Below are 15,125 nucleotides of genomic sequence, written 5' to 3'. Positions count from 1 at the left end.
ACGCATCCACATTACGACTAGTATCTCCCCTTCCAACGATAATACTTCGTACTCAGTCTGGCGTCCAGGGCCGCTTGAACCACGACCCGTTCACCGCCGTCGTCAAATCATCATGGCCAAACCCCACCACAACCAGCAAAACCCCGCTTCAGGCACACATGCAAGCAGAAGCGCCAGCGCCAGCAGCACCACCGCTACATGTAGGAACACTGATGGTGGCCAGCAGAGGAACCCGCTGCGGCGCGCTCTGGAAACCCTGCCCCCACCAATTTTTGCCCTCCCCTTCTTTGCCTTTGCCTTGGCTGCCATTGCTATTTACTTTCTCTCCTCTCGTCAGGTTCCCGCTCCAAACTCTGTCCATTCAACCCCTCTAGACCTGTTATCCATTCCAGCTTCGACGTACTCGAACCCCAAAAGCACAATGTCTTCCGCCGAGCAGACGTAAGCTTCTTCCCCAGACCTGAATCTCTTTTGTTTATTGTCGTTTTTTTTTCGGTTTACCCCGCCACGCTACCCCTCCAAAAGCTTTTCCAAGGAGCCTCTTCCTAACACAATGTGAAATAGCTTCATTGCTATCAAGCCCGATGGCGTCCAGGTAGGTTCCTATAAAAGATCTTTGCTTCATTGGTTATGTTCTGCTAACAACGTTCAGCGTGGCCTCGTTGGCCCCATCATCTCCCGCTTCGAGAACCGCGGGTAAGAAACTACCCATCCTGGGTCCCATATGACCCAATCTAGACGATTGGGCTGGAATAGTCCTTGCTGACCATTATCAGCTACAAGCTTGCCGCTATCAAGCTCGTCACTCCTTCCAAGGACCATCTTGAGGCTCACTGTTCGTAAATTATCGCCCACGTCACCAGCAGTGGACTTACTGACGCCTCACAGACGCCGACCTGAAGGGCAAGCCTTTCTTTGATGGTCTCATCAAGTGTATGTATAACTGGATATCTTTGAAAGGATCAACAGACACTAACTTCCCTCCTTTAGACATGCTTTCTGGTCCCATCTGCGCCATGGTCTGGGAGGGCCGTGATGCCGTCAAGACTGGCCGCGGTAAGCAATCGCCCATGCCCCTTTCTTTTCGCATATCACTAACAAACTCAGCCATCCTCGGTGCTACCAACCCCCTTGCCTCCGCCCCCGGCACCATCCGTGGTGACTTCGCCATCGATGTCGGCCGCAACGTCTGCCACGGCTCCGACTCCGTCGAGAACGCCAAGAAGGAGATTGCTCTCTGGTTCAAGGAGGGTGATGTTGTCAGCTACAAGCAGTCCCAGTTCGACTGGATCTATGAGAAGGCTTAAATGCACTCGATACAATTGTTGGACAAAAAATCTTGGGGAAAGCAATATCCATAGTCGACATACACATATATAGCGGCCAAGATGGAAAAAAATTAAAACGGGTTGTTTGTGGATAGGCATCAGTATACTTTGTTTCTATTGATTCATAATTTGCGCGTCAAGACTCGTCTCAAGCGTAGCAACACGCCCGCAAACCATGGAGTTGCCCAGACACTTCCTATGATTCGAATAGGCAGAAGGGCTTTGGTAATCGCATACGCCAGAGCGACCTCGACGAGGATCTTGTACTTTTGCTCTCCACTCTTCCATTTATCCATGGCATCGTCCGCCTTTTCCTTGTCGGCATCGCCCGGGCCAAATCCAAACCAGCCCTTCCTACTAAAATACCTCTCAAATCGCGAGATGCCGGTCTGCACATAGTCCCCAAAATGCGAGGTCACGTATGCCACCGGCACAAAAGTAGTATAGTGGAACAACGCAAATAGCGCACACAGCGGGACAATGGCCGTAAGCTCATGAAGGATTAGAAACGACACAACGTGAGATACCGGTGCATTTCGGAGCCCATTGGTGTATTTTTGTAGGCGCTGGGGTAGTCGTGCTGTGACTCGGTCGATGCGTGATGCCTGCGAGGATTCGTGGCGGACGCCCAGCGTGAAGTAGGGTATGGAGCGGCGAGCTCGTATCTGGCGAAGCCAATTAGGGGCATTGGCGCGACGAAACATAATTTTGTTCTAGGAGATTGCTTCCCAAGGCATTCGAGCTGGCGATGTCTCCGAAAAGCTCACGGGTTGAGGAGGTTGTCAGCTCAAGTGCGAAATACGATTCGGTGGATCATAGTTCCGAGTGGACAAAACGACGAGTGATGAACTTCTGGTCTAGGGTAGGCGAAGCAGTTGCATGTTTTTGGCCACGATTGCTCAAAAGCCTGCTCGAGGCATTTAAAAATGATATTGAGCGGTATTAGTCTATTTGATTCTATGGAATTAGTTTAAATATAGTTTGGCAATGGACCGCGGAATCATGCATTAGTCGCACACCAGACCCTGCGGTTTCTTTTTTGCCATACCACCATATTGGTTATGAAACAGCTGTATACGGCATCATTCAACTGGATCGAAATTTTGACTAAAGAAAATAGAGTCTTTCAAGTCTCCAAGTCCTGTTACGATCCAAACTTTTCTGCTGAACACAAACTTGCGATTTTCGGGCAAATAATTTACCCCGAAACCGGATCACACTTTCCAGTGGCACCTGTGCCAGCTGGCAGCTCCTTCCGTGTAAGTGACAGGTCTGGGAAGGAAACAGCAGGCAGCCGGCCTCGAATTTCCTCTTAATCTCTCCTCTCAATCTCTCCTCTTTTCCCTTTCTCTCAACTTATCTCTCTACTCATTCCCATCTACAGAGTTGTCCACGTCGTTGCAAACCTCTGCCAAAATACCATTCTCCTCCTCGCCAACATGCCTGCTACCAAGCTTACCAACGGCCTCGTTGCCATTCTCGGTCTGACCTCTATGGTCTACAGTGAGAAATCCTCCAAGGGCGACCTCATTCTCTGTGATTGCGGCATTGGGGACGACAAGGAACACCCCGACTGGTCCACCTCTCGCCAGATGAACTGGTACAAGGACATCAAATGGCCAGCCTCTGCTGCCAACTATCCCAATGCCCCAGACATGGCCGTTCAAGTACCATACAAGGACGGAATATACCCTTGGATTCCCCAGGGAGTCACTGCTACCATGCCAAATGGTGAGGTATGGACCGCCTACATCGAAGATGGCACTCCTGATGGCTTCAAAGCTGGCAGTGCTGTTTCCAGCAAGGATGGCAAGAACATGCTCAACTGCTGGGCCTATCGGGGACGCCCTGTAAGTGCAGCCATCAACAAGACTGTCAGTCATGATGCCATTTGCTGGACTGCCTTTGTTTGTAATCATGACAACGAACCCCCGTCTCGGCCTGACGATATGGATCACCCATCTACCATGACTTCCTCTACTGCCACTCCCGCTACCACCTATTATACCAAGCCCCCCAAGACCGTTACTGCCACTGTCACTACTACATCAGGCCAGCCGGTGCCCACCTACAACCCCAACAAGGGTACTCTGAGCATTTATGCGGGCGTCAACCCTCGATTCATCAACTGGCAGGATACTTGGCAGTCATTCATCAACCATTTCGTCTGGGACAAGAACTCTGGCCGTTGCATAGGCGAACCAGCCCGTGGTATTGGCTACAACATCACTATTGACTGCGCCGGAATTCAGATTGACGAAGACACTCACATGACTCTTCTCCTGATCAAGGCTCTGCGCGATGTTGGGCTCAACAGCTTGTGGTTCAACCAGAACCCCGTCATTCCGGGAGGAAATGGCCCCAATAACACTTCTCCAAACTGGGTTGTGATGCCTGAATCATTCACCTTGGAGGCAACTGATCTGGGCACCAACAATGTAGTTGGCCGCCTCGCGTACAAGACTCATTACGATAATTTCCTCACTCCCCCATGTTCTATCTGTGAGATTGGACGCTTTGACAAGAATTTCTTCAATCCAATCATTGAATCCATGAAGGGCAGTTATCCGGAGTTCAACAACTTCACCATCAAGGGGCAATGCGACCCTTGGATTGCCTGTGTTTGAAAGGATGTTTGATGGGGTGTGACCGATTAAACACGCATGGACAGATATATGGCACTTGCTTTCAGATTGATATTGATATGTTGAGATGGGTTAGCATGGTGGACTCATGATTATGTTGCTGGCTTTACACTAGACATCTGCCTATTTTTGGAACGAATAGACTCAATTCTACCTATGTGTCTAGTGATGCTGCTTCTGGTGTGAAACAATGTCTATGGTGTTATGAATCTAGCTATTATTCCCTCGTCATGTCTCTATTCGTGGTCTGTGCCATCGGAGTAGTAGTCAAAACTCTTGGGCACCTCCAAAGGACGATTGTTAACAGGATCCGGGTCCACCTCGCCGTCGACACTGGGCTGGATATCTGTGCCGGCTGGTGTTGGAACAGGGCCCAGAGAGTGTGCTCTCAGCAACGACGACATGTTGCCTGCCCATTCCCAAGGCCGGCTCGCGTCACCAGGGAGGCTGTTGAAGTACTCCCAGCCCATGACGCCCCCAAAGTTCCGGTGGCGCCTGTGCAAAATGGCCAAAATGGCGGACAGCATCTCCCACGGCACAAAGCCAGAGCCGTTGGCCGGGTTCGTGACGACGCCCACGACCAGCTTTTCGGGGCTCCAGCCCTTTTGGAGCATCAGGTCGTACATGAGGGTGTTTGTCAGGTTGCCCCACCCGCAGTAGAACTGCGTATTGTACCAGGCAATCTCCTTGCCCCTCATGACCTCGAGCGCCTCGTAGTCGAAGCCGCTCAGGTTCTTCTCCGGGTCTAGCAGCGCCATGGCGACGGGGGCGAGGGTGATGACGAAGCCGGGCCCAAAGTCGGCCCTGAGCCGGTCGATCAGTCTGATGATGCCGGCGAGGCTCATGGGCTCCTCGACGTCCAGGTCGACGCCGTCTAGGTTTTTGTCGCGGATGAGTTGTCGTAGCGGCGCGTAGTAGGACTCGAACTGGTCTGATTCTGAGTCTAGGCGCTGGTAGGTGCCTGGGGCGGCGCCGCCGAGCATGAGGAGTACTTTGACGCCGGAGGCTTGGAGGACGCGGAGCTCGGCCCAGAGGGTTTGGAAGCGTGGGTGCGACGGGGGGTGGTCGTTGAGGGTGAGCTGGGAGGGGGACGCGTTGATGTGGCATGCTGCGAGGATGAGGTGCGTCAGGGATATGGAGGGCTGCGTGAGGAGCGGGAGCACGGAGATGTGTTCGCCTGAGGGCGCGTGGTGGGTTTGGTAGTAGGTTATGATGCGGGGGAGAGGGTGTTTGTGCGGCGGTATGGGTGGCATTGTGAGGGCTGAGGCCTGTTGGTGATGTTGGGTTTTGGAGTTTTGGTCGCAAGCCGATGGGGTTTGTTTGGGTTGTGGGATTGAGGGCGGAGGGGCGCCGAGTTGGGTTTTTTTTTTTGGCTTGATGGATTAGTTGCGCACGGAAGTATTTTGAATGCTGTCATGTATGCCCTGCCGGCGCAGAGAAGAGATGTTGGACGGAGAGTGAGCTTGGATATGAGGTGGCCGGCCTTGAGGTTTCGAGTCAATGCTGAGGCAGGTGTTCCTGAGACACTGTGCGATGGGGCGACGCCTGGACACTGTACATCGGCACTTGTGAGCGGTATGGGCACAGTGCAGGGACCGAATCTAGGACTGGCTGCCGCAGTGTCAACGCTGGCCATTACACAGGTCCACCATTCCGATACTTGATGTACAGTCTGCTGTGTATGGATCAAGGGGAAACGAGGGACAAGATGCTATTTATAAGGACCTGTCGTGGATCAGAAGCTGTCCCGCAACTTCACCTGGCACAGGGCGCAAGCATATTTTTAAATGATGGACGAGAGAGGTGGAGTGTCGTGTAAGTCAAGACATTAGCTAGGTAAGCTATTGTAAAATAGGCTAGGGACATTAGCTGTTGGATATATAACGAGATAATGTAAGGCGAGGATTACAAAGGAGAAGAGCTTATATATCTCTCTCCTTGATCGGAAATGTGCTGCTGTTCGTATGGGTACTATGCCTACGCCATCTCCGGCTCGCACGGAGGACGTCCGGTTCCAAGAGTCGCCTGTGAACCTCCCTTTTAACCTCGAATCAAGCCAGCGAGCCCTCTAACCAACGAACTGGCCGCCTACTGGAGACGCTACGCGATTGTGAGGTCAGCGCGAGCGCCTAGTCCGATAATGCCAGTCCTGGAGACCGTAGTTCATCCCTAATGGGGATGCCGTCGCCTGGATTACGACAAGGGCCAGCCTTGGGGCATTTAGAAGGAAAGAAGATGCAAGTTGTAAGAGGACACTGGATTGATTGATTCCGCTATGATCTCTGCGATGCAGTCTGCTTTATCCGCCCAAGTCCATTTGACCACATAATCTTCCTGTCTTCAGCCACCGATTTTTCACCGACACAATGTAGTTGTCAAGAAGCCTCGTCGTTGCCGAGTACATCTCTTTTGATTGCGAGTCATGGTCAAAGAGCCGCATGTCTGCTGTTGCTTTGACTGTTGGGAGTTTGGCGAAGTCGAGACTTGAAGTTGATCCGTCTATCGCAGCGTATGGATAGCAGGTAGAGTCGTCGAGAAGGAATCTAGGCCATCCGCATCAAAGTCGGAGCCATAATAGAAGAGGACGCCACCGTTGTGCTTGAAACTCCCATCAGCCTTCTCAAAGAACCAGACGAGATTCTCATCCTCTTCTGAAACCCTCCAACATAAAGAGGGGTTGTCCGTTTTTATAGCTGACCGCATATTCTCAGCCAAGTTACTTAGCCATCCAAACTTGGTAATAGTAAGAGAAGCGATAGTAGCGGTGGGCTTATCTGCTGAAGGTGGAAGAATGATAGCTAAACCTGATATGTTCTCGTCGTAATAAGCAGTAAACGGGTTCACCTTCAGAAACTCTAGAAAGCGATCGACTGTAGCCTCAGCATCTGTAGCCTCAGTATCAAGGTTATTCTGGCTTTCAAGAAGAGCTTTTTTGAGAGCTAGCACGGTTGCTTCTACATGGGATAACAAATTCGATATTATAGTTGCAATATGAGCTGTAAATACTATCTGCTTCCTACTTCTTTGGTTCCCGGACATTTGTTCTACCGAACCGGGCTATTAGTGACCTTGAACCGTAAAAATATCCATTCCTGCACTGCACTACAAGTCCAGAAACCGTAGAATTATGGAGCTGAGTACCCAAGAGCCTACTCATCCGCCGCATCCTGCGGTCAATGAAGCAAAGAGGCCTCAGGTACAGCCCTGGGTACACCTGCTCGCCGGCGCGTAAGGTCTTTCAGAGCTCCGACTTGATGACGGCAGACTGACATATTCTCAGGGCTGGTGGCATGGTGACGGCCATTATCACTTCACCTCTCGACGTATTAAGAACTCGACTTCAATCAGACTTATATGCCTCTCCGGCGCACGACTCAAAATCCGGGCTTTCTTCGTTCAAAAGCCCCTTTCGTCATGTTTATGACACATTCCGTACCATTGGCACAATAAGGGGACGCGAAGGGTGGCATGGCTTGTTCCGCGGTCTTGGGCCTAGCCTAGCTGGCGTTGTCCCTGCAACCGCTGTGAAATTTTACGTCTATGGCAATTGCAAACAGCTCAGCGTTCAGTATCTAGGCTTTAGGTCTGACGAGCCCATTGTGCATGCTTTGGGAGCTGTCGCCGCAGGCCTAGCAACTGCAACGGTAACGAATCCAATTTGGTTCGTCAAGACCCGGCTGCAACTCGACATGTCTCAATCACATCACGGTGCTTTAATGCGTCAATATAGTGGTAGCTTGGATTGCATACGGCAAGTCGTACGGTCCGAGGGCATACGGGGGCTCTACCGAGGGCTGACTGCCAGCTACTAGGGTACGGCTGAAACGGTTCTTCATCTTGTCTTGTATGAACGACTCAAAGCGGCCTTTCATGCATCGCTGGCCAAATTCACAACCACAGATACCCCGGCCCTCGGTGAAGTCGTCAACTGGACCAGTACAAGCGGCGCCGCTGGTTGTGCTAAAATAGCGGCTGTTTTAATAACGTATCCTCACGAAGTATTACAGCTCCTACCCGCCACCTGATGCAAGCTAATCTTTGATAGGTTGTCAGAACGCGATTGCGCCAAGCACCGGCAGAGAAGGGCCAGCAAGGATATTCTGGGCTCCTGCAGTGTTTTCGAATCATATGGCAAGTGGAGGGCTGGCGAGGATTATATGGCGGGTTGACGCCGCATCTAGTACGCTCTGTTCCGTCGGCAGTGATCACACTCGGAGTGTACGAGTTTGTCTTGAGAGTGGCCAAGACACCTGCAACCGAGCCTTGAAAGCAATTTACTCCATGATACTGCTCCCATATGCACACATAACTTCTCCAGCCTATTGTGAGCAAGGGGGACTATGAGCGACAGCAAAGGCAGGCCAAGAGAAGATTTAATCGGGTTCCAAGCATGGGTTTTTCCAAGTGACAGCGCCTGGGATGTTGAAGCATCTTCGCCGGCGTGGGGCATCGGAAATAATGCCGGAGATGGATCGATGTCGGGTCGAAGGCCGATTATAAGACGAGAGTGGGGTTTTCTGATACTGTCTAGAATGTCCAGGAGATACTTGGATACTGTTCACATTAACAGCGGTGATATGGCGGCGGTTAGACGTGAATTCCTCGGCGAGCTTACTCTTTTTGCTAGGTGCGCTCACGCGCCACCAGGTACCTGGCTGTTAAGCTATGTATTATAATATACTAATATATACTTTATTTTAGCCATCTATTACTTGAGTATGTATAAGAATAACTTAAATCCAGTAAATAGTAGGGGGATACGCGCACCTAGCAAAAAGAGTGAGCCCGCCGAGCAATTCACGATTAGACTGTGGTATTACAGAATCCGCACACTCGAGCTCGGCAACTTGCTTAATGCTTTCTCAGCTCTATAGTCAGGTTCAGCACAGCAGCTTGAACGTCTCCGAGAAGTTCGTTCCGAGAAACAAAGGGCAGGATCCATCTCGAAATGCCAAGACGCTTCCCATCACGCAAGTCATGGCGATATCCAATGGCCTTGACTGCAGAATTGACCGACTTTGCGCTTCATGGTGGATGTTTGGCTCATCCAGTTTTAATATGGACACTTTAATATGAAACACGTGTCTCGGTTTGGGCGCGTTGGCTATCATGGTTTAAAAAACAACCCAGTCTCGTCCAGTCGAGACAACAAAAAAGTCGTTTCAGTTATTGATTCACCGCCACACGGCCAGAAAAGGGTAGCATTTGCAGTTCTGCGGCTTAACGTAATCAAGTTTTAACATGACTTGGTAATATTCTAGCTGGCTTTGTGTCGGTGCGGTGATTTTGTGAAACTTTTCGTCGCCTAGGTAGTACTGTGTATGTGCGACATGATTGATCCTTTGCAATAAGCAAGTCTTGCGGATTCATATATTTCAGCTGTCAGTACGCACAAGTACCCCGCTTGACGGCAGCAGATATATTGCATTTTTGACGCGCCAGCTTCTGGCTTTTGTGGCAAGGCGTCATTGAGAACGAGTCAGCTCGGGCATGGCCGGTTCACACGGGATGACAAGATATCTGCCCGGGAACATTCCGAGACAAAATATGACGGGCGGCATAAATGGTGGGAAGATACAGGTGGTGTGCTGACTCGAGGCTATCCATGATTTGCTACCCCGCAGGCACCATTCTTAATACTTGAGCAGAAACAAATCTTGGACATCAACCGATCCAGGCCGACGACCTGCAGATGGCCCAAAATGGAAACAAGAGCAACCCAATGCATGCTGGTGTGGTATGAGCTCTTGGTGTTTCACATATAGCGTCACATCCAGTCTCTTTTCAACGTAATCTGCTGGGCGAGACCCTGGCTTAAACGAAAATTTCTGCAACATCCTCTTGGTGAATCTGACAAAACTCCATGAATTCCAAGTGACACATCATTTACCCCTCACTCCGGTTGACGTATTACTAAATTTCATGGACACTGTGTCAGATTATGCGGGTTCGATATTCACCAGGACGAAGTAGCTATTAAAGAACGAAGGTATGCCATGCTTTGGTTCCGCTCGACGACTCTCCAACACCATTCCAATACTTGGCACGATTTTAAGCGTCTCGTCATCCTCACAATCATGGTTTTCTACGCCTATGCCAAGAATGTGAGCACTTGTTCCACATCACATTAGTCCTTGGATCATATTCTTACAAATGTGAATAGAGCAATGACGATTGGTCTTATAGATATGTCATTGTTGCACCAAATTTCAACATCCTCGACGAATGGTACTACGAAGTCAAGGACAAGGTCGCAGACAATGTCTTCTGGCGGGTTTCCAATGAATTCTACGTCTTTGACGCAACCAAGCTCAAACTTGGGAGAAGCACCGCCCCAGGGCATGAGGCCCCCAAGTTCATGAACAAGTTGATTTTCCAGCTGCTCAGTGATAATGAGGGCAGGAACATTAGTACTTTTATTAACGGGCACCTGTCTGGTGGGACTGCTGAATAAATATGGCTCCTTTGTTTTGATATCTTTGGGTAGGCAGCAATCATGATGGTTGGGCCAAATGTCGAGCGAGGCTGAAAATGTTTACTTGGAGACTTGGTATAATTCATAGCAAAACACTCTGACATAGTGTTTCCTTTGACGGCCTTTCTCTGATGTAACTGAGGGTTGCTCTCTTTGAGCACCAAGTTTGTGTCGCTATTTGACTAGGCCAGGCGAAAGGGAAATGCCACACTTCCACAACTGCCTTTATAATTAAACCTTGTACATCTCTTAGTTGTAGATACCCTGTACTTCTTTCCCCGTTGACAGCCTGGAACCTGGTGGACAACTTTCAGGCTCTCTGTTTACATGGCGAATCGATTGAAAGGAAGAACCTTTGAGATGGGTCTTCTTGTAGCCGAAGATGTATAATTTCACGATGTTAGAGCCGTGAGCCGCCAGGGTCCATACTTATGATTCCGACTGGGATTCAGAGATCAGCTTTTCCCTGTTTCTAGACGCACGTAGGCGTGTAAGTCTGCATTATGGAGGTGTCCAGTCAGTAGAGTTCTTCATGGTGATAGAGAGAAGCGCCGTCTTGGAATTCAAGGTTATTTCTCCAAATGCCCGCATACTGGTAAAGGTCGCCGCGCAATCGGACTTTCATGCTGTTACTACCAGTTAGCTAGCATTAGCGGCCCAAGTTTGCCCCTGATAGGACGCCTCATTCTTTGTGTAACAGTCCAAGCGAGTATAATTGGTCAAGCCGTGTACTATGAGGCTCTAAGAGCGCTCAACCAGATTACATTCCCTAGAGTCGAGTCAGCCAGGAGCACCGCCACAGAGCAAATGATGATCCGGCAGCGCCACGTAAGAGAGGGGAGTCGACTGAACCGAACCCTGTCATCAGAGCTCTCGCAGTGCTCTCGCATTTCTTCCAACCTACGGAGTACTATGCCAGCTAACAAGGATATTGATTGTTACCCATAGAACGTGTTGCTACACGCCGATACTGTTTCGTCCGTCGACATTGTCAACATCAACAGTTCAGAGTCACTAACACCTTCAAAACGCTTGGTGGTGAGGTATCAAAATAAGCTTCACAATCTGCTATTACGACGAGACGTCCCCCCCCGTTTTGTGAATGCAGAAAAGATGGATCTTTCACTAAAACGGGCATTCCCATTTGAGACAGAGAAACAAGGACCTCTCAACAAATCGTCTCGACAGCCGACGCTGTCCGGCGAAACACTGAATCTTGAAGCAGGCCTAGACACCTGTTTTGGCAGTGTAAAACAATCCATCTGATACCACCAACCAAGCTAACACTTTCTAGATCATCGATATAGAGGCTCAGCTTTGCAGTAAAGAGTTCTTATCATCATGCGATCAGGCGTTTAAAGACCCGGGCTATCCCATCCTAGTTGTACAAACAGGCAACTACTTTACATTAGAGCATAATGGACAAAAGCTTGCGCGTTTAAGCAAAGGACTATGTCGAACCCTCCACCAGGCCGTCACTGGGCGACAGGCCAGCATCCGGGCATTCATACGAGAAAACTGGGATGGCGACCAAACCTCAACGATTCTTCCAATAGAGATCAACATCTACGGCATCAGAGCGAACTCTGAAGACATTGGCAGGATTTTGTCTAAATCTGGCATTTTTCTACAATTACCTCGATACTCGTTGAAAAGTGTCGAGTACCACAATCCACACATACTTCAAATAGAAGGGTATGTAGAACAAGATCGAGTGGAAGCTGTCCTTCCGTCGGCGACCCCAGCAGCCGATCCCGCAAACCTACGCACTGAGAGTGAATCTGTCGTCAACGATTCTACAACCATGATAAACCATATTCTTGATTCGCTATCACACCCCGTTCTTCTACGACAGCTTCCCGCCGATTGTCGTATAAGGAGTACCCTTTTACCGTAAGATGTAAGCGTCAAGCATCTGGAAAAGCGCATGCTAACTTCATTTCCATCAAAAATAGCCACCAAAGGGAAGCCATCGACTTTATTCTCCAGCGAGAGACTAGTTCGCTCCCCTCTGAGATGAGCTTGTGGAAATATAACAACTTGGACGGGGACAAGCCTTTGTTAGAGTCCATATTTCGAATACATTTTCATGAGCATCGTTAACGTCTAGTTGTACAGTTATCAGCACATCTTTAGCGGAGCAAAGCGTCCACAACAAGAGGAAACTAAGGGGGGCATTGTTGCTGATGAAATGGGACTGGGAAAGTCTCTTGTCATGCTATCAACCGTGGCTGGCTCTCTCGGCCGCGCAGAGGACTTCTTTTCCTCTCAAATCCAATTGTTCTCAAATAAATCGGCAAAGAAAGCTCCTTCCAAGGCAACGCTCATTGTAGCACCATCTTCACGTAAGGCTTTCCTCGGTGTCTATGCTACCACTTGACGTTTAGTAAATTCCGCTGATCGAGCTTTTAGTCTTGATTGATAATTGGATTCACGAAATTCGCAAGTATGACCCGCCAGTTGCTGAACGGTTTCCAGCTACCTAGCTTACGCGCAAAATATAGACACACCTATTCCGGCGGGCTTACCTTTTACAAGTACCTCGGCCTAGGAAGGCACACAGAAACAGATTTTCTTCACAAGCGGGCGATTGTGTTCACCACGTATGCTACACTGGCGACTGACTTCTGTGGCGGTAAGAATGCCCTAGCCGATATCAACTGGTTTCGAATTGTTCTAGACGAGGGTATGTGCAAGCACACTTCCGTCATCAAGTGATTGTGGTATCTTACTCCCCGTCTAGCCCATAACATTCGGAATCGCTCCACGAAGCAATTCCAAGCTGTTGCTAGTCTTTCGTCACATCACCATTGGTGTCTCACCGGCACTCCCATACAGAACAAACTCGATGATCTCGGAGCACTGGTCTCATTCGTCCAGGTTCCGATCCTAAAAAACCCTGCTTCGTTTCAGAAATTCATCATCAATCCAATCGTATCCGGTTCGGGAACCCGCTATGAAAACCTCCGAGTACTACTCCGCAGTATATGTATTCGAAGAACAAGGGAGCTGCTAAACCTGCCAGACCCGGTTTCGGAAATTAGAAGAGTCAAATTCACAGCCGCAGAGTATTCGGAGTACAATAAGATACTTTTACAGTGCAGAACTGACCTCGACATGATGGTCAGTGGTCGCTTAAAGGGCGCTTCAAACAAGTTCCTGCTTGATACCCTCATGAAACTACGGTTATACTGCAACAACGGCAGCACGAACCCTATTCTGCAATCGGGATCGACTGGGCTTCCGGCGGATCCCGATGAAGCACTAACCTATCTGCAACAGCAAGAAGAGAATGTGTGTTCGTATTGTAATGGAATCATCTTCTACATCAGTGAGACTGCGGAAACGGACGGCGGCAGATTCATATCCTCCTGCTGCCATTTGGTCTGCGGTAACTGCGAGCCTGGCCATCGTGCTAGCAAAGAGCGCTGTCCAGCTTGCGCCTCTGAAGGAGGAAACAAACTGACTCTTCTAAACACTTCATCATCAACCGGAAGACAGATACAGTCCCATGCCGGACCCGAGAACAATAGTTTCGATCGGCCTGAAAGCTATCCGTCCAAGTTGCGGGAACTCTTGTCTGACATCCGCAGATTTTCTACGGAAAAGAGGTATTTCGCTCTCCACGACATGAAATTAGTGGGTTGGTAGTGTGACTGAACTGTTGTGATTTTTAGCATCGTCTTTTCATGCTGGAAGAAGACGCTCAGCCTTGTCAGCCAACTTCTCCATACTCACGGGATAAAATACAACATGATATACGGTTCCCTCTCCTTGAATAAACGCATCGAAGTACTGAATGACTTTCGATCCCCTAGCGGAGCAAATATTCTGCTAATGACTCTCGGGACTGGGGCAGTTGGGTTCATATTCGACCAGACCCTTCTATTATACGTCGTTGGACACACTGCTAACAGATCTGCAGGTTAAACTTGGCGGTAGCATCACGCATTTATTTGTTAGAGCCACAGTGGAACCCATATATTGAATCTCAGGCAATTGGCAGAGCGCTTCGGCTCGGCCAGACGGCACGCGTCACCATCGTGCGATACGTGGTGATTGACACGATTGAAGAGGTAGCCCTTCGCAGCGGTCCAGGAATGTTTCGGCAATAAGCTAACGTGTTGCAGAGTAACATTTTGGGTCGTCAGAGAAAGAAGCTTCAGCTAGTGGATGGGGGATTCGGCAAAGACAAGGACATGGTATCTGAGCGCCTTCGGCCACTGCTGGTAGGAGAGTTGCGATACTACATTGCCATAGTAGTACTGACGCTTCTTAGAACATGGTCGAAACTCATCGTGGCGATCAGGTGAACTGAATAGTGGTACACAGGGTGGAATCATGCCTTGCGTTATCATGATTCAATGTCAGACAGAATCGTGTGGGATTCTTCTGTACAGAGTAAAGAGCGTTGTTATATGATGTGTGAGGGACCATGGTTGAGCAAACGGGACATGCAGGCTCTACGACTACAACACAAACAAATCAGGTGAGACTCGGAGAGCTAGCTGGTGGAGAGAGACATTCTTCGAGATGCTCCATGTCGTCATAGGCGGTTTCGTGGCCCCCAAATTATGGCTCAGCGTGCGGGGTATTGGAACTGGGTTCAGATCGAAAAACCTGTAGTGGAGGAAACGTCTTTGCCATCATTGGCCAGCTTACTACATTCGAGACTGT

The 15,125-nt window shown here is 49.6% G+C and overlaps 8 protein-coding genes across 8 annotated transcripts; 5 read left to right on the top strand and 3 right to left on the bottom strand.

Moving 5' to 3' along the window:
- Positions 1–112: 112 nt before the first annotated feature.
- ndk1 (Nucleoside diphosphate kinase) lies at positions 113–1,307 on the top strand (the record flags this gene model as incomplete). The annotated part of the gene is made up of 7 exons (XM_014692997.1): positions 113–441; positions 565–595; positions 653–696; positions 777–835; positions 889–933; positions 991–1,056; positions 1,108–1,307. 7 exons carry the CDS (start codon positions 113–115, stop codon positions 1,305–1,307), a joined length of 774 nt encoding a protein of 257 aa, XP_014548483.1.
- Positions 1,308–1,450: 143 nt separating this feature from the next.
- Positions 1,451–2,032, bottom strand: G6M90_00g020630 (uncharacterized protein; the record flags this gene model as incomplete). Its single annotated transcript, XM_014692998.1, has 1 exon — positions 1,451–2,032. One exon carries the CDS (start codon positions 2,030–2,032, stop codon positions 1,451–1,453), a length of 582 nt encoding a protein of 193 aa, XP_014548484.1.
- A 735-nt stretch (positions 2,033–2,767) lies between these two features.
- On the top strand, positions 2,768–3,955 carry G6M90_00g020620 (uncharacterized protein; the record flags this gene model as incomplete). The annotated part of the gene is made up of 1 exon (XM_014692999.1): positions 2,768–3,955. One exon carries the CDS (start codon positions 2,768–2,770, stop codon positions 3,953–3,955), a length of 1,188 nt encoding a protein of 395 aa, XP_014548485.1.
- Positions 3,956–4,209: 254 nt separating this feature from the next.
- CHI1_0 (Chitinase 1) lies at positions 4,210–5,226 on the bottom strand (the record flags this gene model as incomplete). The annotated part of the gene is made up of 1 exon (XM_014693000.1): positions 4,210–5,226. The coding sequence occupies one exon, from the start codon at positions 5,224–5,226 to the stop codon at positions 4,210–4,212; it is 1,017 nt and encodes a 338-aa protein (XP_014548486.1).
- Positions 5,227–6,472: 1,246 nt separating this feature from the next.
- On the bottom strand, positions 6,473–7,012 carry arg-6_0 (Protein arg-6; the record flags this gene model as incomplete). Its single annotated transcript, XM_066129859.1, has 1 exon — positions 6,473–7,012. The coding sequence occupies one exon, from the start codon at positions 7,010–7,012 to the stop codon at positions 6,473–6,475; it is 540 nt and encodes a 179-aa protein (XP_065985868.1).
- Positions 7,013–7,100: 88 nt separating this feature from the next.
- G6M90_00g020590 (uncharacterized protein) lies at positions 7,101–7,785 on the top strand (the record flags this gene model as incomplete). Its single annotated transcript, XM_014693001.1, has 2 exons — positions 7,101–7,201; positions 7,254–7,785. The coding sequence occupies 2 exons, from the start codon at positions 7,101–7,103 to the stop codon at positions 7,783–7,785; spliced, it is 633 nt and encodes a 210-aa protein (XP_014548487.1).
- A 2,265-nt stretch (positions 7,786–10,050) lies between these two features.
- On the top strand, positions 10,051–10,427 carry G6M90_00g020580 (uncharacterized protein; the record flags this gene model as incomplete). Its single annotated transcript, XM_014693002.1, has 2 exons — positions 10,051–10,077; positions 10,137–10,427. 2 exons carry the CDS (start codon positions 10,051–10,053, stop codon positions 10,425–10,427), a joined length of 318 nt encoding a protein of 105 aa, XP_014548488.1.
- Positions 10,428–10,980: 553 nt separating this feature from the next.
- Positions 10,981–14,766, top strand: RAD5B_0 (DNA repair protein RAD5B; the record flags this gene model as incomplete). The annotated part of the gene is made up of 13 exons (XM_066129858.1): positions 10,981–11,086; positions 11,149–11,276; positions 11,397–11,696; positions 11,743–12,341; positions 12,404–12,508; positions 12,567–12,793; positions 12,861–12,894; positions 12,953–13,134; positions 13,192–14,059; positions 14,126–14,311; positions 14,374–14,524; positions 14,579–14,677; positions 14,728–14,766. The coding sequence occupies 13 exons, from the start codon at positions 10,981–10,983 to the stop codon at positions 14,764–14,766; spliced, it is 3,024 nt and encodes a 1,007-aa protein (XP_065986043.1).
- Positions 14,767–15,125: the final 359 nt, after the last annotated feature.

Source organism: Metarhizium brunneum, chromosome 1, assembly GCF_013426205.1.
Source record: "Metarhizium brunneum chromosome 1, complete sequence".
Classification (NCBI taxonomy): domain Eukaryota; kingdom Fungi; phylum Ascomycota; class Sordariomycetes; order Hypocreales; family Clavicipitaceae; genus Metarhizium; species Metarhizium brunneum.
The sequence above is the reverse complement of the archived record's forward strand: the minus strand, read 5'-3'. Positions and strand labels throughout refer to the sequence as shown.